The sequence below is a fragment of the Salvia hispanica genome, chromosome 1, assembly GCF_023119035.1.
Source record: "Salvia hispanica cultivar TCC Black 2014 chromosome 1, UniMelb_Shisp_WGS_1.0, whole genome shotgun sequence".
Classification (NCBI taxonomy): Eukaryota; Viridiplantae; Streptophyta; class Magnoliopsida; order Lamiales; family Lamiaceae; genus Salvia; species Salvia hispanica.
This window is the reverse complement of record NC_062965.1, coordinates 19,934,740-19,956,939: the sequence shown is the minus strand read 5'-3', so window position 1 is coordinate 19,956,939 and position 22,200 is coordinate 19,934,740. Positions and strand designations below refer to the sequence as shown.

General features: G+C 38.9%; 5 protein-coding genes across 8 annotated transcripts; 4 read left to right on the top strand and 1 right to left on the bottom strand.

Moving 5' to 3' along the window:
* The first annotated feature begins 1,119 nt into the window (after positions 1-1,119).
* LOC125205343 (U-box domain-containing protein 9-like) lies at positions 1,120-3,453 on the top strand. The gene is made up of 2 exons (XM_048104215.1): positions 1,120-1,530; positions 2,267-3,453. Exons 1-2 carry the CDS (start codon positions 1,246-1,248, stop codon positions 3,332-3,334), a joined length of 1,353 nt encoding a protein of 450 aa, XP_047960172.1. The 5' UTR covers positions 1,120-1,245; the 3' UTR covers positions 3,335-3,453.
* A 1,313-nt stretch (positions 3,454-4,766) lies between these two features.
* LOC125189379 (probable serine/threonine-protein kinase PBL28) lies at positions 4,767-8,619 on the top strand. The gene is made up of 6 exons (XM_048086662.1): positions 4,767-5,280; positions 5,664-5,690; positions 6,330-6,779; positions 7,090-7,205; positions 7,904-8,164; positions 8,317-8,619. The coding sequence occupies exons 1-6, from the start codon at positions 4,767-4,769 to the stop codon at positions 8,512-8,514; spliced, it is 1,566 nt and encodes a 521-aa protein (XP_047942619.1). The 3' UTR covers positions 8,515-8,619.
* A 1,327-nt stretch (positions 8,620-9,946) lies between these two features.
* Positions 9,947-13,020, top strand: LOC125202452 (probable serine/threonine-protein kinase PBL25). The gene is made up of 5 exons (XM_048100845.1): positions 9,947-10,316; positions 10,762-10,955; positions 11,038-11,221; positions 11,306-11,694; positions 11,994-13,020. The coding sequence occupies exons 1-5, from the start codon at positions 10,208-10,210 to the stop codon at positions 12,669-12,671; spliced, it is 1,554 nt and encodes a 517-aa protein (XP_047956802.1). The 5' UTR covers positions 9,947-10,207; the 3' UTR covers positions 12,672-13,020.
* A 928-nt stretch (positions 13,021-13,948) lies between these two features.
* On the top strand, positions 13,949-16,739 carry LOC125201482 (probable UDP-arabinopyranose mutase 5). 3 transcript variants are annotated; one of them, XM_048099621.1, is made up of 3 exons: positions 13,949-14,221; positions 15,229-15,358; positions 15,539-16,739. In XM_048099621.1, exons 1-3 carry the CDS (start codon positions 14,108-14,110, stop codon positions 16,573-16,575), a joined length of 1,281 nt encoding a protein of 426 aa, XP_047955578.1. In that variant the 5' UTR covers positions 13,949-14,107; the 3' UTR covers positions 16,576-16,739. The 3 variants fall into 3 exon arrangements, with proteins under 3 accessions (XP_047955578.1, XP_047955577.1, XP_047955576.1); XM_048099620.1 differs by lacking the exon at positions 15,229-15,358 and having other exon boundaries at positions 14,086-14,221; positions 15,433-16,739; XM_048099619.1 differs by lacking the exon at positions 13,949-14,221 and having other exon boundaries at positions 15,433-16,739.
* A 146-nt stretch (positions 16,740-16,885) lies between these two features.
* Positions 16,886-21,973, bottom strand: LOC125211474 (sterol 3-beta-glucosyltransferase UGT80A2-like). 2 transcript variants are annotated; one of them, XM_048111291.1, is made up of 14 exons: positions 21,627-21,973; positions 20,401-20,573; positions 20,059-20,298; positions 19,790-19,901; positions 19,492-19,662; positions 19,247-19,310; positions 19,056-19,113; positions 18,804-18,981; positions 18,565-18,695; positions 18,164-18,266; positions 18,024-18,100; positions 17,834-17,881; positions 17,603-17,752; positions 16,886-17,375 (listed from the first exon to the last, which is right to left on the bottom strand). In XM_048111291.1, the coding sequence occupies exons 1-14, from the start codon at positions 21,745-21,747 to the stop codon at positions 17,196-17,198; spliced, it is 1,806 nt and encodes a 601-aa protein (XP_047967248.1). In that variant the 5' UTR covers positions 21,748-21,973; the 3' UTR covers positions 16,886-17,195. The 2 variants fall into 2 exon arrangements, with proteins under 2 accessions (XP_047967248.1, XP_047967256.1); XM_048111299.1 differs by having other exon boundaries at positions 16,887-17,375; positions 20,401-20,560; positions 21,627-21,742.
* Positions 21,974-22,200: the final 227 nt, after the last annotated feature.

Genomic DNA, 22,200 nt, shown 5'->3' with positions numbered 1-22,200 from the left:
AAAATTGTCACGTGAAATTCAAGATTCAATAAATTTAACTTTACCAAAATCTCCAAAATTGAGGATGGGCAATCATATTTGTCACATATTCCCTAATTTTTTCCCACGTGAAGAGAATAAAATTTCACTTTCAACATATTGTAGTAAATCTTTTGATATAAATTGGGCCGGGCTGATATATTTTGGGCTAATTGATCTCTCTTACAAGCCCGATGAATAAAAAATTATTAAAATAAAAATGATTAATAGTAGATCCAAACTTCTTTTACAGTAATACTCTTGATGCATACGAATATCTTTATTTGAAAAGACAATATAAAATCCAAACTTATAATACTCAACTATGATATAACTTCAATCCCCTAGTTCAAATTATGGCACCACAATTAGTTTGGATACATAAAAAAAAAGACAAAATTGATCACCAAAATTTCATTATAAAAGGTGGCCACAAATGACCAAAGCAATTTTGTCAGCACTAATCAATCTAAATTTGAATTTCAATCATCCAAAATATGTAAATATAAAATTGGCCTTATCTACAAGTTAATCAAATGGAATCTCTTTAAGCTTTGTCCAATCAAAATCCCATTTCCTTCTTCGCTTTAGTTTTTAAAAAATGACATAAACTCAATATTTTAATTGACCACTAATTTTTGAAAATGAAAGGGAAAGGGGCTTTGAAGGTGTCGGCATTGGAATTATTGTTTAGTCATTTTCATTAAACCAATTGAGAAAATAAATAAGAGTACTTATTTTTGCCACGAAATAGCACCTTTTTGATACGTGTATTAATTTGTGATTAAAATTCAAATGGTTTTTCACTTGCTATAACAAAAAGTCATAGCAATAAAGTTCCCCTTTTATAAGGGAAAAGGTAAACTTTTCTTATATATAGCAATGCATTTCTTTATATATTAAACATTTCCAAAACTATACTACACGAAAGAAAAAAAAAACGAATTAATGGACTAATAATAAAATATTTCCTTTTCTTTAATGGCATAGAAAATACAATCGAAAATCAGCCGTTAATAATTTAAATAATCGATCATAAATTATTTTTAAATTATACTAGTGTGATTTTTCATTTTTTAAAATTTAAATAAAATAAAATAAAAAACGGTTAGAGTCATGCCAAATGTAACCACCGAAATGCTTTTCTCCCAAATGCGAGTAGCGCCACTCCATCAAATCCTCTCTGATTTCGTGTAAATCTTTGAATTTTTTGGTTTTTTTCAAGAAATGGAGGAAATTGGAGGAACGGAGAGGGTTTTGGAGCTGAAGAAGGAGCTGCGGAGAGTGACGGAAGCGTTGATGGTGGATGATGAGGAGGATGGCGATTTGGGGGTTACTGATCATGCAATTGAGACATTGCGTGCCCTAAAGGAGTTGGAGCTGAGACGGAGTGATTTTGGTGAGGGGGTTGTGAAGCTGAAGAATCTGGAATTGCAAGAGCCGCCTCGGGAATTCCGGTGCCCAATTTCTGGGGTTTTGATGAAGGAGCCTGTTGTTGCTGCCTCTGGTCAGGTTAGACTATTGTTCCCCCTTCTATTGAGAGAGAGAGAGTCTGTGTTTCAATGGTTATCTGTGTCTTGCATTGTAGGATTTGATTTTGAGGGAAATTGTTTGTATAATTGAAGTGTAGGGTACTAATAGAGAGGGAGAGTGTGTGTTTATGTGTGTTTTAGGAATTGATTTTGATGAAACTTGTTTGCAATTGCTGTGTAGAAATAGTGAGAATATATGTATCTTGCATTTTAGGGCTTGATTTTGTGGGAATTTGTTTGCAAAATTGAAGTATAGGGACTAAATAGAGAGAAGAGATTGTTTGTGTGTGTGTGTGTTTTCAATTAATATCATGATTTGATTTTGCTTGAATCTATTTGCAATTGCAGTAGAGAGAGAGAGAGCTAGAGATTGTGTCTGGCTGTGTGTTTGAAGGATTTGATTTTGTTGAAAATTGTTTGCAATTGATGTATAGAGGTGTGTGTGTGTTTCTATAAGAATTATGTTTTGGGATTTGATTTTTGGTTGAATTTGTTTGTAATAGCTGAATAGGAAACTATATACTACATTTATATTGAGAGGGATAGAGAGATTGTTGTCTTCCATCTTGTTCAAAATTTGCAGTTACAGTGAAATACTCTGGTTTTGCTTCTTTTGAATGATTTTGATTGAACTTGTTTCAAACTGAATTGCATCAATCTCTCTCTTTCTCAACAATTAATTGATCTCAAATTACTTGAATCTTGATTTCTTGCAGACATTTGAGGAGTTATCAATTCGAAAATGGCTAAATGAGGGCAACACAAAATGCCCAACGACTCATCAACTACTGCCTCACACTGCCCTAATCCCAAATCACTCAATCAAGAACATGATCACCAGCTGGCGCAACGCCACTGGAAAAGGCGACGCGCGCCCTACTCGTGCTGATGATCCCGGACCAAACCTGACTAGGGAACATCTGGTAAAGCTGCTCGAGACTCTCCCGGATCAGACTTCCTCTGTGGGAGAGCTCCGTCTCCTCACAGCCTGTTCCTCCTCTGCCCGCGCCCTCATTGGTGAGATCAGCGGCGCCATACCCCGACTCCTCTCTCCATTCTTGATCGAGAGGTGCTACTCCGATCCCGTATTGTACGAGGATATGGTTGAAACGATCTTGAACATTTCCGTTGATCACTCGTGCCAGACGAAGATCTTGGAAGGGGGCACGACCACGACCACATCGGCCATAATTTCATTCCTCTCGGACGCATTGAGGAGTAAGAATAGCGACACGAGAGGCCACGCCGCTGCTGCCCTTTCCACCCTATCGGCCCTTGATGCAAACAAGGCCGTGATTGGAGAATCGGACGCGATCAAGCCGCTGATCAAGCTCTTGGAAGAAGGGCATCCATTGGTTTCAAGAGATGCTGCTTTTGCTATCCTCAATTTGTGCACATTGGTTGAAAATAGGGAGAGAGCTCTCTCCCATGGAGCGGTCACGGTCGTCATTGACAAGATTGTTGCTCGTGTCTTCCTCGATGAAATGCTCGAGATCCTCGCACGTTTCTCCGGCCACCGGAAGGCTGTGGAGGAGATGGAACAGCGCAATATGGTGTCGTGTCTACTTAGTATATTAGGAGAAGATGTTGGTGAACGTTGTAAGGAAAATTGTGTGGCCATTGTGTATAGTATGTGTTATAGTGATCCTAGGAAGCTAGTTATGATAACCGAACGTGAGGCTCTCTCTCGTGTAGCGAAGACCGGGACGTCGAGGGCAAAGAGGAAGGCGACCGGTCTTCTCGAGAGGCTAGATAGGTTCGCTTTCGTCTCATACACTATGTAGAGGTTGGTCAATTTCGGGCGTTCGGGTCAATTTAGGGATAAATAGGGAACCATTATTGATCATATTTTGTAATGAAAAGTGTAAATGAAGTAGTATATGTTAATGACCATTCAATTGAAGACTGTAATTGCAACAATATTTGGAGGGTATACTTGAATTATTGGGAATTTGTACTTGGGTTGGAAGAGTATTTTGGGCATGTGCATTAACAAGAGAATTGGGCTTGGGCTTGGGCTTGGGCTTGGCCTGGGTTATTTTTCAGTTTTGGTTGAAATTCATTATTCCATGCATTTTTGCTCAAAAAAGCCCATATACATATACTTTTGGTTGAGGAGTACATGTCTTATGTAATCATTATTTTTGTTTAATCATGCCGATATTAGTCTTGTTTATTTGTTTGATTTAATTATAATACTTCTACTTAAAATTTATATTGACGTTATTAATATAACTAGTAACAAATCAAAGTTCGATTTGTTTTTATTCCTTTTTATAAAGGTATGAAAAAAATAGATCGAGCTTAAAGATAAGCAAACTGACCATTATCTATTTATCTGTAGCTAAATATTTTAATAATGAGTCAATGTTCAATTCACTATAACTTTTAAATAAGAAAAATAGCTTTAGTGATTCATTTGATCAAACAGTTTGCGCTGCATTTTCCGCCGCCATAAAATTGATCCCTATCCATTACTATTGTCTATGAATCATCATCATGCACATAGCTCAAATTTTGAACCAAATCCAGTGTATAATTTAATTTGATCCCTATTTCAAAATGCTGAGTTTACAATAATGTGTGGTTTCTTGATTAATTCGAAACACGTATAGAGCCCACATTTCAGTAAAGGGGTGGATTTTTGAGTGTCAAAATGTTTTGATGATTCCTAGGTTCATTTCTTCAGGAGCAAATTACTAAGCAGTAAATTTATACTAATCTCTCTATGTACAGGTATATAAGTTCATTACATGAATTTATAAAAAAAGAAAATGCTTTCCATTAATAAATAAAATTAATTGTGATATGATTAGTAAGATGGAAGAAAGATTCATTAAATTCAATTTCCTTTGTTTTACTCTAATCTCACTCTTTCATGCTGCAGTTCATTCTTTCCCATCACCAGGAGATCCAGGTTTTTATTCATCATAAATTTTCATTTTTAAAATTTTTATTTTTCAAATATTTTGTTACTATCTTAAGATCAAAGTGATGTTAATTTGTTAATTATGTGTCACAATTCTTTAAATTGTAAAAAAAAATATCTATTTTATGGCAAAGACAATAAATTTTTGTCTTCGCCGTATTATTATATTTTTATTTTCTTTAGTTTTTTTTAAGGTACTTAAATTGGATCAGTGATGGATTTTTAGGTTTCTTCCAGCTTGCAGGTTAGACTTCACTGCATTCCCCTACAAACCTATCGGTGGATGCATGGACATCCACGAGAGGCTCGGCGATTGGAAGGGCTACCCTAAGTCGAGTTGTTGTCAACACGCGCTAGCCTTTTTCGCGCACGGACTAGCCCTTCGCGCAGCGAGGGATCCGTCCGGCGCCATTTTCGTCCCACAATCTCAGTGGAGCGACTGCAGCGGGCCTGTCCCGCTGCAGCCGGCCGTGTCCATCAACACGTGTGGGTTCTCCGACTTCTACTACGGGAGCAGCAAATGCTCGAGTCTACACTTGACACGTGTCGACAAGAGCGTCGTGGACCGGTGCTCCCTTTTCGGGCCCACCTCGTTTGACGAGGCGTGTGGGAGTTGTAACTCAGCCATTGAGAATGAAGTTGGGAAATTGTTGGATGATTTGGCAGCGGAAAGGAATGACGTGGAAGAGTCCGTGTGCCGCGTGGCTGTCATCGTGGCAATCATGGTGGGGACGAATAATCGGACGGTAGGGATTGAGAGCGGTGATCTCGAGAGGTGCTTGCCAGGTTTGAGTGGGGCAGGTATATGTTTCAATCTCGTATTTTATTTAATTAGTACTCCCTCCGTCCCCCATTACTTGACACAGTTTGCCATTTTGGTCCGTCCCCCATTACTTGACACACTTCACTTTTTCCATTTTTGATAGTTGACCCCATATTCCACTAACTCATTTTTACTCACATTTATTATAAAACTAATACTTTAAAAGTAGGACCCACATCCCACCAACTTTTTCAACACACTTTCCATTACATTTCTTAAAAACCGTGCCGGGTCAAACCGTGTCAAGTAATAGGGGACGGAGGGAGTACGTTATATTAATGTGAAAATATTGATTTTATGAAATTTTACATTGGAATAAACCAAAAAATCTCTATCTAATTTCCTTTTTTATCTTTTGCAGATCCAGAGAAATTTATCAAGCTCAATTGTAAGCTAAAAACTCTCATTCTAAGCAATTTAGATCAATTTTAGATATAATGATCTACTCTTTGATTTTATATATATTCTTAATCTAGTTATAAATATAACAGATCTTTCATATTTTGGGATTAAATTTCCACGCCTTTCAATTTTTGGGATTAAATTCATCCACCAATATATGAGATTGAAACACACAAACTTTTTCATTTTAGGAGAATTTTACTGAAATCCCATATTGGATAGCTTGGCCAATTCTTGTATTTTGTGAGGGAAGAAAATTATAAAAAAATTGAAAATTTTCATTTGGTAATTTGGTCAATTCTTGTATTTCTCGAGGGAATAGAATTTTTTTTAAAAAAAAAAAAAAAAAAAAAAAAAAAAAAAGCGAAAAATATAAAGATTTTCTAAAATGAAAAGTTTGCACGCCAAAGGAAAATCTCTCGTTCAGTAGTTTGGTACAATCTTGTATTTTGTGAGGAAAAAGAATTTTAGAAAAAGAGAGAAAATAAGAGAAAAATACAAAAATTCCCTGAATCAAAAGTTTCACGTGCCTCGATCTCATATCTCGAAGGACATTCGATTTTAATCCCAAAAACTGAAAGGCCTTCGTATGTTATGAAATCTCACCATTCATTAACTTGACCAGACGGCGTAGCTGCAGCCCTTGTGGCAGCGATTCTGGTGGCTCTCGGCGTCATCGCGGTGTTCCACCGTGTGAGGCAGAAATCGAAGAAGAAGAAGAGGAAAAACAACAACAAGAATATAGGCCTGAGCAAAGAACTCATCACAAAATGCTCAGGCCTCTACCGATTCTCCATAGAGGAGATCGAAAACGCCATGACCCCCGAGAAGAAGTACCTCGGCCGCGGCAGCGCCGGCGAGGTCTTCGCCGGCCAGCTGCCCAGCGGCCAGCTCGTCGCCATCAAGCAGCTGTTCCGGAGCAGCGCTTCCGACACCTTCGCCAGAGAGATCGACGGCCTGTCGAGGGTTCGGCACCTGAATCTCGTGTGTCTGTTTGGCTGCTGCGTCGATGGGGAACAGCAGTATTTGGTGTATGAATACTGCCCCAATGGGAATCTTGCTGAGCATCTCTTGAGTATGGTTTTCTTGAATCTTAGTACTACCTTCGTCCCCCAAAATTTTTCCCGATTTGACTCGGTACGAGTTTTAAGAAATGTAATTAAAAGTGAGTTGGAAATAGTTAGTGGAAGGTGGGTCAAACTTTTATATATTAGTTTTATAATAAAATGTGAGTAGGAATGAGTTTGTGGAAAATGAGGATGGGACAAATTTTAGGGGATGGACGAAAATAGAAAAGTGGGACAAATTTTCAGGAACGGAGATAGTAGAATCTTTTGTTTGTCTTGATAGTGTGTGTGTCCTATTTAATGAGGAATCTTTTACAGGTGAAGAATGTGTCTTGACTTGGGAATTGAGGGTGAGGATTTTGAGGGATTGTGCAGCTGCTCTCAAATATTTGCATTATCACATGAGTGGATGCATTGTTCATAGAGATATCAAGGTATTTAAATTGCGAAATTTGGTTAAATTCTAGTGAGTTAGGTTAAAAAAGTGATAATTGCGTAGTACTTTCAACGTAGTTTGATTTTCCTCGTGAATTTTAAATGTTGCATGAAAAGTCAATAATGTTATCAAACTGTGTAAATTTCTCATCCGACCCGACCCGATATATTTCTAACACAAACTTATCTTATGTGACGCGCCAGAAGCGTGACTTGGCAAATGACAAATTTGGGGTTCAATTCAAATTGTGGAATTAATGCTACTTTTATGCTAAATTCGATTTGTATGTTTACATTGATTTATATGTTGAATTCGATTTGTATGTTTTCATTTGTCCTACTTGTATGTCTGTGATAGTCCAAGGTCAGAGATTGCAAAAATAGAAGAGAAATAATCAGAACCAATGGAGTTTTGTCAAGTCACGCCTTTGGCGCGCCACGTAGGATAAGTAATTGTGTCGGAAATCTATCGGGTCGGGTTGGACGGGAAATTTACACAGTTTGGTAAAATTCATGACTTTTCATACTATATTTAAAGTTAACGGGAAAAATCAAACTCTGTTAAAAATTCATGATTTTATAGGTAATTTGACTTTTTTTTTAATTGTCATTTTAGTGTACAAAAGTACATCTTTTGGTTATGTCACATTTATCACTTTTCTAGTCCTAATTCAGTATCATGTGTTTCCTCTTGCAGTTGACAAACATTCTTTTATGTCATGATCTCGTAGCGAAGCTTTCGGATTTCGGACTAGCCAAAATGTTGGGGATGGAAGAGAGCAGGGTTTTCACCGATGTTCGAGGAACCATAGGCTACATGGACCCCGAATACATAGTCAGTGCCAAACTCACTTGCTCGAGCGATATCTACAGCTTCGGCATCGTCATACTGCAGCTCTTGTCCGGACAGAGAGTGTTCGACCTTGACCTCGCCGCCAGGGACCAGCTCACAAGAAAGGTACGTGCAGTGACGGAGACGGGAACTTTTAATTTCAACCATTTTAGGACATAAGGGTGCCATTTTTAAAAAATTGGGAATTTTTTTTAACACCTTAACGTGATTTTTCTGCGCCCGTCACTGACTGGCGACATGTATTGAAATTGTTGCAGGCGAAGGATGTGAACGCGGGATTAAGGCCGTTATCGGAGTTCCAAGATCCTCGAATGGGAGATGTAAACAGTGTAGACTTGCAATCCATTTTGGAAATTGCAGTGTTGTGCACTGCTAGTTCGAGCCGAGGTCGTCCCACCATAGACTTGGTCTGCAATGAAATGGAGAGAGCTTGGAGAAACACTTGTTCCACTTAAAATATGTTGTTTATACTTTCAAATGTTTGGGGTGATGCTAATTAAGAGTCTTGTATTAGATAGTCTCATAGTTTACAAATCCTCATTTGAAATCTTTTATCCATCTTTTCAAATACTAGCACCGTCCCCCAAATATTATCCCACTTTAATCCGACACGAATTTTAAGAAATGTAATGGAAAGTAAATTAAAAAAGTTAGTGGATTGTGGGTCCTTCTTTTATATATTACTCCCTCCGTCCGATAGGAGTCCCGTTTTTCCATTTTAGTCCGTCCGCAAATAAGAGTCTCGGTTCACTTTACCATAAATGGTAATAGAGTCACACCTTCTACTAACTCATTTCACTCACATTTCATTTAAAACTAATATATACAAGTGGGACATCTATTCCACTAACTTTTTTCCACCTACTTTTCTTAACATTTATTGAAACTCGTGCCCCCATGAATGGGACTCCTAATGGCAGATGAAGGGAGTAGTTTTATAATAAAATGTGAGTAGTAATGAGTTAGTGGAATATGAGATCCACTACTAAAAATGGTAAAAAGTGAAATGAGACAAACTTTAAGGGACGGACGAAAATAAAAAAAATGGGACAAACATTCAGGGACTAGGTAGTATAATCTAGCTAATTACTTATGTTCTTCCCTCATCTATTGCTTTTTTAACTTCAATTTCTTAACTTACTTCAATTTTATTTGGGATATTGGCATCTAATATCATAGAACTTTCAAAAAGTTGTGTTTTTCCCATGAATTTTAAAATTGGCAAATAATATCACAACTTTATTCAGGGTTTGTTTTTTTCCACGAATGAAAAAAATTCATGTTATTTTAATAGATTGAAGAACAATTTTGGAGGGTGTGCTTCAAGAAAAACTATCTTCAAAAATTGAAAAACTTGAAGCTCTCAAAATTATTGTCGAGAAATTACGAAAAAAAATTATTTGTGGGAATTTATTTGATTGGTGGAAAGTAACAAACTCGGAGTAAAGTTCATGATATTATTTGCCAATTTCAAAGTTCGTGGGAAAAATCCAACTTTTTTAAAGTTCCATGATATTAAACGCCAATATCCCATTTTATTTTTATTTGCATAAGATAAAGGAAATAACAATGGCTATATGTAGAGAAAAATAGGCTTGAGGAATAAGAAATTTTATAATCCAAATGTACTCCTCATTTTTCTTTCTTCAATATGGAATAGTACTAGAAATTTTGTGATTTGCATTAGCATTAGAGAGAGTGTGAAAAATAGGAAAGTAGAGAGAGAGAAATTGGAAGAGAGAAAGCCACAGAAATGTCCTAAAACATCTCTGGTGTTGAATGAGCAAATTGCAAGGAAAAGTTTCCCACCCAACCAAAAAAGCAGCTTCCCAATAAACCAGCAAATTCCTCTTCTTCTCCAAATGATTTTCTTTCCTCCACCTTTCCACCTTTTCTTCCCACGACAGCCTTCCTTCGGGGTCCTTCATTCTTCTCTGGTGTGGAGGACCCATAACCCCACGCCTTCTCTCTCTCTCTCTTTAGAAATCCAATCTTTTGATTGAGTTAGCAAGAATTTTTGTGGGCCGGAGGAGGAAGACTCGAGTGTGTTTTGGAGGGAGAAAATTCGTTTCATTTTTGGTGCTCCTTTGATTCTTGAAAAAAAGGAGCAGAGTTTTGTTTTGAGAGTCAGCTTGTGAGTGAGACGACATGAGCTGCTTCCCATGTTTTCAAAACAAGGACGACGACGATGAGGAGGATACCAAGAATATTCCCGTTGCTCAGCCTAAGAATTTCTCCCCGCGAGCCAACCCTCCCGGTATCCTTTCCTTTTCCTTTATTGTGTTACTTTACGGGACCCGACATGGGACGTGTAAAGTCACTACATGCCATGCAAAATTTAGAAGTTTGGTCAAATTCTGATAAAAAAACAAATTGTAAATTTAAGTTTTTAACATTATCAAATTGTTTTGTATATGAGTGAAACAATTTAAAAAAAAATTACTACTAAAACATTATTTGTGATTTCAAACGTTATAAGACTGACTAGAACTTGATCAAATTTAGTGGTTTAAACAAATATTATTCCTTAGAAAAAAAAGAAATTTAGTTCGTCGGGAAAGCTTTGCATGGAACGTATAAAGTCACGGCTTTCGATGAGAAATTAAGTTGTTCTCAAAAAGCAATTTGTTTATGGGGGAGAAAATGAGGCATTTTGGTTGAGCAAATCATTCTATGTTTCTTTGTTAATTTTTTTTTTGCAGTGACTAATAGCCAAGATTTTAAAGATCCATTCGAAGATAGCAGAAATGATGTGGAACTCGAAGAAGATAACAGCACCGTTAAATCTTTCACCTTCCGCGAAATCGCCACCGCCACCAAGAACTTCCGCCAGGAATGCCTGTTGGGCGAAGGAGGGTTCGGGAAAGTATTCAAGGGGACGATCCAATCCGGCGAGGTAAAGTCCAGTATTTTTAAAGAGGATCAATAATGGTTCCCCAGTTTATACGAGGATATGTTTGACTTTCCTGTCTTAATAGGTCGTTGCTGTAAGGCAACTTGAGAGGAACACCGGAGGCAAGGACTTCGTGTTCGATATCTCGAATCTGAGTCTCCTTCGCCACCCGAATCTAGTGAAGATGGTCGGATACTGTGGCGAAGGCGAGCAGAGGCATATGGTGTACGAGTACATGCCGTCCGGTTCTTTGAAGAGCTTTTTATTTGGTAAAAAAATTGTTTACGAGGCGTTTACTTTGAGTGATAGGATAGACTGAAACGAGTGCTTTTTTCATTGTTATGCTCGTGCAGACCGTCATGATGGGCAGAAACCGTTGAATTGGTCTGAGAGGATGAAGATTGCATACGGTATTGCAGCAGGGCTCGAGTACCTGCACGAGAAGGCGGACCCCGTGGTCATATACCGCGACTTGAGATCCTCGAACGTGCTCCTCACCGACACGATGAGCCCTAAGCTCTCGGATTACGGGCTTGCCAAGATCGTTGCAGGTGACAACAAGATGCATATGTCCGTGATGACGGGTTTCAATGGATATTGCGCCCCTGAATTTGAGAAGAATGGGGAGCTTACGATTAAGTCGGATGTGTATAGTTTTGGAGTCGTGATGCTCGAGCTCATCACGGGGCGTAAGGCCTTGGATACCTCGCTGCCACAGGAAGAGCAGAGCTTGGTTAGTTGGGTAAGTATAGTTGTACTATTTCAATTTTGTTATACAAAACCTTATCTGTCAAATTATTGGACGCTCGGCCAAATATAGTATTCGGCCGAGCCAGAATTCCATTTTGATTTGACAACCCTAATGAGAGGGGCTTTTGTGTAATTTTTGGACTGGACTTAGCCCAATTTTTGAAACACGACCTAGCCTGGCCAGAAGTTGGCCCAGGCCGTGTTTGATAGTTTTATATTAATAGAGTGAAATACGAGACGGTAACAAGAAACTTTACTTGTATTGGACCTAACCGTGCGTATATTGAACAGGCACACCCACTCTTCAAGGATCCATCCAAGTACCCGGACATGGCCGATCCTCTCCTCAGGAAAGGGTTCCCGGTGACGGGGTTGAACCAAGCCATCGGAATGGCGGCCATGTGCCTCCAGGAGGAGCCGATAGCGAGGCCTTTGATCAGCGACATATCGGCCGCGATCAGCTTCCTCGCTATGGCACCTCCTCAGGCACCTCTCCCCGAAGATGAACCTGCTCCTGCCCCATCAAAAGCCGGTGGAGAGGGCCATAAACATGAGGATAGTTCCTCAGAAAGTGAGGAGGAATCCGACGAGGAGGAGGAAGAACAAAAACAACCCGAACCTATAAAACACGAGCAATCTGATTATAGCTCAGACGAGGATTACTCTGGCTCAGAGGCAGAGGAAGCAAAGCCGAAAGTAGAGAAGATAAAGAGCCGCTCGGAAACAAAAAGCAATAACAAGAAACCGGGGAAGGTCGAATCAAGAAGAAGCTACTCGTCATCAGATGATGACGAGTTGCCTCTCCCTCTTCCCATTCAACAATACCCCAAGTACGACCTCAACCTCGACCTCGACCAGTTTAGCTCGAGTAGCGATGATGAGAACTGGGACGGTGGAGACGACGACGTCCCCCACATCAACGAGCTACAACGCCCTACCCGCGGGGGGAGCATCGATGAGGGCCATTGAAATGAAGCAACAACATGGAGAAGCTAAGCACCATTGCATCTTATCTTATTCATAAATGGCTTTTTTGGGAGATCAAGTAGGTGAATCATTTTGATCAAACACTTATGTTTTCACCATTGGAAGATCAAGATTTCTTCAACCTAAAGATATCCACACACTTATGTATAGGGCATTGAGGTATATGATGAAGAGTCAACATTTTTTTCTCCTCTCATTTTTTAAAGCTTTACTAGGTTTTTTTCAAGTGAAAATGCAAGTAATTATTTTTAAGTACTATTTTGATTCCATTGTATAATGTGAATCATAATATGTGGATTACCTTACATTAGTATGCTCAGCGGCTTTAAGCATGCTGTTTTTTTTTTCTTTTTCTATATAATACATAGTTTGAATCGTCGTTTCTTGAAAAATCGTGTGTCATGTGTATATTTATAATGTCACTGAAAATTAACTGCGCAAACAATCAAATTTACACACATATAACCTCTGTAACTTATGAATCTCCAAAACTTATACTATATTCATTATTTTAGTGTATCAAGTCTTAAATCTAAAGTCACTAGTCGATAAAAATTGGACAATAAATTTGCCCATTCCATAGATTTTAATGTGGATCAAAGTTCACAATATTTTTTCAAAGTCAATACGTATATTCATACTAGTAATTAATTGTGCAAATGCACCACTTATAATTACACAATAACATGAAATTTTATCCAACCATATAAATAAATACATATAGACTTATAATCAATGTCGAACTAATTTTAAAAACTGAACTGTTAAACTCGTCATAGTTAGCTTGTTTTAAGTCATTGTAAGACATTGTTAGTTTATTATAGGTCATGCTTGGTTTGTTTTATGTCATTTTATAAAATTCGAATTTGAAAAATGCGGATGTCATTTTTAAACCATTTTAGGTTATGCTTACTATCATGATATAAAACAGTCTAAGAATGACCTTCATATTGTCTAAAAATAATCTTTGGGTGTTGTTCTGGGGCAATAAGATTGTGTTTTGCTATGACATAACTAAATACATATATGCCTAATTTATTTTAAAAATAATTTCCTTATTCATTGACAATGGTAACATTTTTTTTTCTTATTAAAGACAAAGTAAAAAAAATGAATAAATCTACGCTACTTACATCATATGACAACATACTTAACACCACCATTTTTTAATAGTCCATTAGTTTTATTAATATAATTATACGATTTTACAGAATTTAGTGTTATTATCTAATGCTTTGGTCGGCCCAATATTGAACATTTTCTTGATTTTTTCTTACAGATCTGTCGATTCCAGAGGGTGACGGTGAAAACATGGCACCTTTAATTCTCCCTCAAGCCATATATTTTTTAATCAAAGCCCAATTAAACTGAGAGCGCAAGAGACGGAGAGAGCACGATCAAAATCAATCGGTATATGAATGAGAAATCCGCCCACTCTTCTTTCACTCGCAATTGACTCTGCTGTCCTTAATTTCTCTCGAATTTCCGATCTCTCCTTCGTCCCCGACCATATTCTTCTTGATCTCTTCCAGGTATTGTGTATGATCCGTCCTGATTTTGTGTATCCGCGTTGCGTTTTTTGATATTCTGAAGAAATAAAATTTTGATCTTTTTGGGGGTTTTTTTGGATGGAAGTGTTTTGGATGTTAGTTTTGTGTGTGAATTTGGGTCTAATTGTTTGTTTTGAATATTTATTGGGATTTTAGTTAAATACTAAGATTATTAGGAAGGAATGGAAATGGATTTGATTATGCTGATGAATTTAGCTTAAGGTGAAATTTGATTTGGAGCTGTGGAATATTGTTATCTATGGTGGTTTTAAATTTTTAATAGCAATAAAAGTAAATATTATCTGAGCTACGAATTCTGCTTCAAAGGAGAGTGATGTTGAAATGCAAAGCATCAAATTGATTAGCTTACCTCAATAGAATTTTATGATCACTAAGCTAGAACTGCGGAAATGGTTATTTATGATCTAAAGAATTTCAAAGTATTGTGTTGAAACACTGGCTGAAATAACATGTGGCGTGCGATTAGAAACGTTTAGTGTGTGTACACGGCTGTCCTTCCCTTTCCTTTGTTGTTTATTGAAAATGGGATGAGCTCTTGCAAAGAAATCTCGGGCGTGTATGCCTGTGTAGTGCGTGTGTCGACTAGCCAAAGTTCAGAATTTACATTTCTCGTATCTTTCGTTCAGTTGCGACTTAATTCTACTTGCTCTGACATATCAGCGATGAGTCTTGTAGAAGTCAAGAGTTATTGATGCATAACATGATAGGAAATAGCCTCAGTTCTCAATCTCATATTCGACTGAGTGTAATGTGTTTATTATTTTCTTTTCTATCACTCACCATCTTGAGTTCCTGATTGGTATAATCAACTTTATAAAATGTGTTGAGAAACAACTCGATGAATCTGATAATGGAACCTATGATGACTTTCTTCTTTGTCGAGTTCAATGTATAACATTTATGCATGATCATCTGATTTCTACCATCTTGCTATAGATTCTTAGCTAAAATTTATTTTTAACTGGTAGAGGATATTAATAGCTGGAAAATTGAATGAGAAGATTTTGAAGTTATTCATCGCAACGGGTAAAGAAGAAGTCCTTTCTTTCATTGAGTCACTTAATATCCGACAACCCCTGGTTCCTGTTCTTCCAACTAGTGAGTTATCTCGTCAATAAACCATGTTCTTTGATTTCGATTGGTGCATTTATTTATCTCCCGAATCCTGGCAGGATGCTCTGAGAGATTTTGAGGAAAGCTGGAAATTTGCCATCACCTGAGATATTGCTCGTTATATTCGATTGTTGCTTTACTAGAATCCTGAAACAATGTCTGAGGTTATCATTAAAAATGACGAGGTGGACATTGTCATTGGCGCTATTCAGTCTGATCTCACATCGTTCATGGAAGCATGGAGACCGTTCTTTTCGAATTTCCACCTAATAGTCGTCAAGGATCCCGAACTAAAAGAGGAACTCAAGATTCCCGGTGGATTCAACCTGCACGTCTATACAAAGTCCGACATTGATAGAGTTGTTGGCTTGTCAGCGGGTAGTATTTCTTTCGCTGGCTATGCTTGCCGCTACTTTGGCTATCTTGTGTCGCGTAAGAAATACATCATCTCGGTTGATGATGACTGTGTCCCTGCCAAGAACAGCAGGGGGGAGTTGATTGATCCGATATCGCAGCATATCATCAATCTCTCGACCCCAGCCACTCCTTTCTTCTTCAACACTCTCTACGATCCTTACTGCGAGGGGGCTGATTTTGTCCGGGGCTATCCTTTCAGTTTACGAAGTGGAGTAGAATGCGGCCTCTCATGTGGGCTGTGGCTCAACCTGGCCGACTTTGACGCACCTACGCAGGCACTGAAGCCTTCGTTGAAGAATACTCGGTACGTCGATGCGGTTCTGACAGTGCCAGCAAGGTCTATGCTGCCCGTGAGCGGGATCAACATCGCGTTCAACGCTGAGCTGGTCGGGCCTGCACTGACGCCGGCGTTTCGGCTGGCGAAGGAGGGGAACCTGAGGTGGGAGACGGTCGAGGATATATGGACCGGGATGTGCGTTAAGGTCATCTGCGACCACCTGAGGCTCGGCGTGAAGAGCGGGATCCCGTACGTGTGGAGGCAGGAGCGAGGCAACGCGATAGAGAGCTTGAAGAAGGAGTGGGAAGGCGTGAAGCTTATGGAGGACGTCGTCCCGTTCTTCCAGTCGCTGAGGCTGTCGGAGACGTCTGTGACGGCGGAGGACTGCGTGGCGGAGATCGCTGCGGCCGTGAAGGAGCGGCTGGGGTCCGTGAATCCGAAGTTCGTGAGCGCGGCGGCGACGATGGTGGAGTGGTTGAAGCTGTGGAAGAGGGTGCGAGGTCAGTAGTTGAGGTATGTGTTTCCATTGGTTGGAGTTGTGTTTCTGTTGATGAATTGAAACTCTGTTTGAGGTTCTGGGATTATGATTTTAGCTTTCCACTGTTGAAGGATGTCTCAAGCTATATAACTCATTTTTTATTTTGGCAAAAAATTACTCTTTATTATTTCTTATTTTATTACCTCTTTTATGTATTTTAAGTACTCCACTTAATACACTAAACACCAAAATAATGAATTAACCATATAAGTTTTCATGATTTAAGAACTGAAAACTATTGCATATTCAAAATTTCCACTAGAGAATTACAATTTGAACTATTAAAATAAATGATGTTTTACCAAAATAATTTTGAAGTAGCTATATTAGAAAGGGAAGCTGATACTTAAAAGTAAGCTGATTATCAGTAGAAATATGGCCACATTCATAATCAACAAAGACACTATTTCCAGACAATAATTCATCATCAACAATACTGGCATCTTATATCTATAGCTAGGGACTGGCAGCTTCGATTTTTCAATAATGTCGGAGTTTATAAGAACCCCGGCTACTGCCAACGAGCATGAGCAGACGAAGCACTATTTGCAATCGAAATCTCTTAATGTGTGAAGCTGGGATGATTGCCTTCAGGCAGTCGAACAATTGAAGCAACACCTGAAAGGAAACGAGCGGGAACGAGGGCGGGGCTTCTCAGGCTTCGCCTCTAGACTCTCGCGTGGAAAATGTTTATAGAAAGCTTGCACAGCTCCCGTAACACCGTCTTCGTGTTCCATCGCTCTTGCAAGTTCTTCGGCCTGCCTTTTTACCTGCGCCAAATGACACATTACTCATGGGGAACATGAATTTTGAATCATAAGGTCGTCACTCTACCAACTAACTAAGCCAACCGGTTATACTTTCTAGGCTTATAAATATAAACAAGAATCTAATCGAATATGCCTAGCGTTTATCTAGTCAATAGGCCTTGCGCACGACAAACCATCAAGATTCGCGAAATTAGATACTACTATTAACGGAGAAAAATTCTTGATACCTCGGGATCTAGCATGAACCGGATGGCGGAAACCAATTTGTCCAATGTGAATTGGTCGACGGGGATTGGTTCAGGACCCACTCCTCTGGCATGTACCTGCTCTCCCCAAAATGGTTGGTCTCCGAAGAATGGTATAACCGTCGTTGGGCACTACAAGGCAGTAAGAAAAGCATATGAGAAAGGATAGCAAATGCACGAATTCTTGAGTAGCGCGAGAAAGAATGCAATTACAGCAGCTTTAAGACCAGCAGCCGTTGTTCCAGCGCCTCCATGGTGAACCTCCAGTACGTGCAACAAAAGCCAAATTAGATCGCCTAGTGTCGTGCCATCAACATGTACCCAACAAGCTGGGAGAGCCACAACATATGCAAAAAACTTGGGAGCACTGCAGAAACTTGGATAAATGCACAAAATGACTTACCACAGCTGCACATCGAGTAAACAACCAATCGTGGGGGCAGTTATCCAGTAAGTAGACGAAGTCTTTCGTCTCTGCCACTGAGGGTAAAGATAATTATCAGACGAGATCATTTTGTTTATTGGAACATAAAGAGAACATACAGTTTCCCAAGCCGCCCCAGCCTTTGTTAATGATACCGCGCTGTTCGGTGATTTCAAGAGCTCGAACAATTATCTGAGTCATTTTTTCAGGCTCTTCCACAGGCTGACAAACAGAAAAACAGATGGAGTTTCGATATTTTGTATAAAGATATCAGTATTCGAGAACTAAGCAAAATTTCTTGAAGAATTTTAGATCAGCGATCTCAAATGGCCCCAGCCCTCAATAAGCTGAACTATGACTGAACCAAGGGCATTGCTTTTCTAGAGACCAAGAAATCGGACATTAAACAGACGAGAGAATGAAAAAATGGAAGTGCAATATGGCAGTCTTCTTTCCTTAGATTGCAAAAAACAAAATAAATAAATAAAACAGGAAGAAAAACAACATGATAGATACTTACAAGACTTCCAAATCCAATGTAGATAGGCTTTTTACCATCATTAAGCCAATTCACTAGTGAATCTGGAGGTACGTAATTTGAAGCGAGGTCGAGGAAACAAAAGCCCACCACATCAATCTTTGGCCCCCAGTCTGCAGACTCAGAAAGATAAGCACAACACACGTAATTTTAGCTGAATATTAAAAAACGAGTCTCCATTCTAAAAATATGCATAGAGAATAGGGACAGAGAGAACTCGCCTTTTGGTTTAGGAACGAGGTGGGGACTCCAAATGTATGCATAAGGAATGTCAGGAGGAGAACTATGAGAATTGCTTAGATATGTAACAGGCCTCAATTTTAGTTCTTTCTTCCTGAACTCGTTTATCATATCACGTATTCCCAGCCAGATTAAACCGTCGACAATTTGGTAGGATAACTGCAAGAAAAAAAGCCAATGAGTTTGTGATATTGTGTCGGATCAGTAGTAAGGTATATGATCTACTAGCTCACTTTATATGCAACCGGTTGCTTTACACGAGAAAGAGGATGTGGAAATTCACTTGTTGGTCTGTGTGCAAGCATGGGGGAAAAATACAGTGAATAATATATCGATAATTTCCGGAATGACCTCCTACATTTTGGTGCAACATAACTGCTAGAATGAAGGGGGCTGAGGATAGAGAAATGCACGACACACTTACGTCCATGGCATAGTGAAAATTATGTGCAGCGGTACATCAAGTGCCTCGGAAACATGTGTATGTCCTGAGCAAGAAGTTCTGCACTTAATCAGACAAATACGCCTTGCAAATGTTATGTGAAAAATGAGAATTATTGTATCCAAAGCATCATCGACTCAATCCAGGTTAACAAGCATGAACAGTTTATTTGTATCGAAGGAAAAATATATGAAACTAAGCCGAATGGGATATGCGTCGTGTCTTACCGTACGCAGGAGGGTTGGCAATTATTGCATTTGCCTTGAAAGGGATATCGGTATCGGGATCAGGAGCCTTACATGCTTGGTGCAGGGAGAAAATGATTTCTTTTATTTGGCTTCTTTGAATTTGTATTTCAGAAGGTCCCGATGGCAAGAAGCCTTTATTCTTAACCATGTCTGCAAAAAAAGAATACCAGTGTACATTACATTAATTAGTCTATACGAAAACCATCTATCATAAACAACTTGGAGAGCTGACAATTGGAAAGGCGAGAAATGAATATATTCCTAATTAAGAACTCACAAGCAGCAAGGACTTTCGGGTCTCCACCGAGAGGATAAAATTCCAATCCAGATGTCAACACAAAGTCCTTGAAATTCGAGTGAGTGGCAAGTCGTACCCTATGACCATCTGCCTGCCAACAAAATTCAGCATCAATTGTTCAAAGGAGACTTCTACGGGGGGGAAATATGGAGTAAAAATAGATGAAAATTAATAAACTTAAGCTAGAAGAATGGTTGAAGTAAGAACTCGTATGGAGGCATGCATAGTAAGAGAATCATTCCAGCAACCTGTAAACGTTTTCCAATGGCAACAAACGGTTGGACGTCTCCCCTTGTCCCAACGATTAGCATTACAATCTGAAGAGGAGGTAGCAATCTTGCATCTCCAGCTTCTTTATCTCCATCTCCACAATATGTATCTTTGGTACCAAAATCAAGTTGTTGGTTGCTAACACTAATATCTCCGGGAACGTCGAGTTTTACAGTTCCATCTTTCTGAACGGTGGCCAGCCGTAGCAACATTTTAAGCTGTCAAAAGTAGCTATCAAATATTTTTGAAATTCGATGGTAGAAATCAAAATCTGATATACAGACATCACAAAAAATCTCATATCACAATCAAGAATCAACCTTCCTTTTAGAGAGCACGTTTTTATCGAAAAACTGTTTTGCCAAGACTATAGAGTGCTCATGTTTCTTTTTCTCAATTGTGCTAAGCTTTCTGGACGTGGGATCTGAATGCTGTTCTGCCAACTTCTCCATGCGTCCAGATTTCTTGCTGAGAAGATTCCTGTCAACCGATCCTAAGCAATGCAGATCAGACATAACAGGAAATGGATGCACAAAAAACTCGTTCAAACACAGTGCACAAAAAAAAACATAAGAAAATAAAATGGGATATTTTGCAGTAATCTATAACTCAAAACGAAGGGACACAGAGAAATTTTCAGGATATATAAATTACAATAATACAGTTCTCGGCCATGAATAATTTATACAGCATAAAATGAAGTGTCGGCTCCAAATCCCTAATATGCGGCATCTCCATTATTGAAAACACCCATTCCCTTCAATTTCTTGAGACTGTCTAGTCCTTTTCACTATACCCTCATCTCAGATACCGTTCAAGGCCTAAAACCGGCCTATGGTGATAGCAATACAGTTACACCTACCTTCATATTTCCGGTATTGCAACTACTAAATTGAAGTAGCACAATAACCAGCATAGACCATGTGGACTCTTTAAAAAGGGAAAGTCTTCTTAAAAGTTCTTCATGATTTCAGTTTCCATCTAATTCAATGCCATTAATAGCTTCCAGAGTAGACTTATTAAATCACTAGCAGCCAATAGGTTTACAAAATCCCCAAAATGTGAAATTCATGAAACTTTTCTTGCGTTGTATAAAATGTCAATCATTCGGGGTAGTCCTGCTTTTGCAAGTCCCCCCGAAGCTAAGCGAAAAGGAGCTAACGCTAAGTTATGGAGCCTGAAAGTACTGAGCATCTAGTCCACACCTTTGGCCGGATTAGAGCCGCCTTGTCTCGTTTAATTGTATACGGAAATAAAGTGAAAATCCCTGGCTTGACAATGCCTCACAAACTACCTAACCTCCTAAGTGAAGCTATTCCTTTAAAGCCTGGTCTCAACTCCTAAGCAACTACTATTATCAAATGATTAATTGGATAAATCATCTAAAAATTCAAGAATAAAAGTAGCAGGGGAAACATATACTCAACACTCAACAGGGCATTGTACCCTGAGCTTCCGCAAGTTGTACATCCCAAAACACAAACAAAATCCCTAGACAAAATCTCAGCTAAAAAATCATCTTCTTCTCTGAAACAATGAGTATTACCTGAATATCTCAACCTGCAATGATCCCCCGAAACCCCATTGCTGCCCTCACTCTTCTTCAATCCATCAGCTCCATTTTCTCTCTCTATCTCCACCTCAAAATCGACAGGAACTTCCGCCATTACAGCTCCAGAAAATTCGACCCTGAAACCTTAATTTTATCGTGAAAAAGAAACACTTTTTAATTTTTATGCTGCATTCACTCGAAAAAAGAGGATGCCTTGGCCATTTTTTCATGCATGCAAATGGGAGTAAAGGGAAAAATGTGGGGTCGGCCTGGCCCAGAAAAGTGCTAATGCCCTCCCCTTTTTTGCTTTGGAGAATTGTTTTATAATGCAAATGGGTTGAAGAAAGTTTGATTCTTGTGTTGTTTGTTGAAGGTGGTTTGATTCTGGTTGTTTGGGTGTGAAGAAAGTCGGTGCCTTTGGATTTAGGCCACCTGCTGCACCGGACATTGCACAGTCTCGCTTTCCCATGTGTCAAATTATGTCAGCTCAATTTTACGAATTTTATTTCAAATCGAAATGAAAAATATATATCGATTGAATATTTCAAATATTTAATGCTTTAAATAT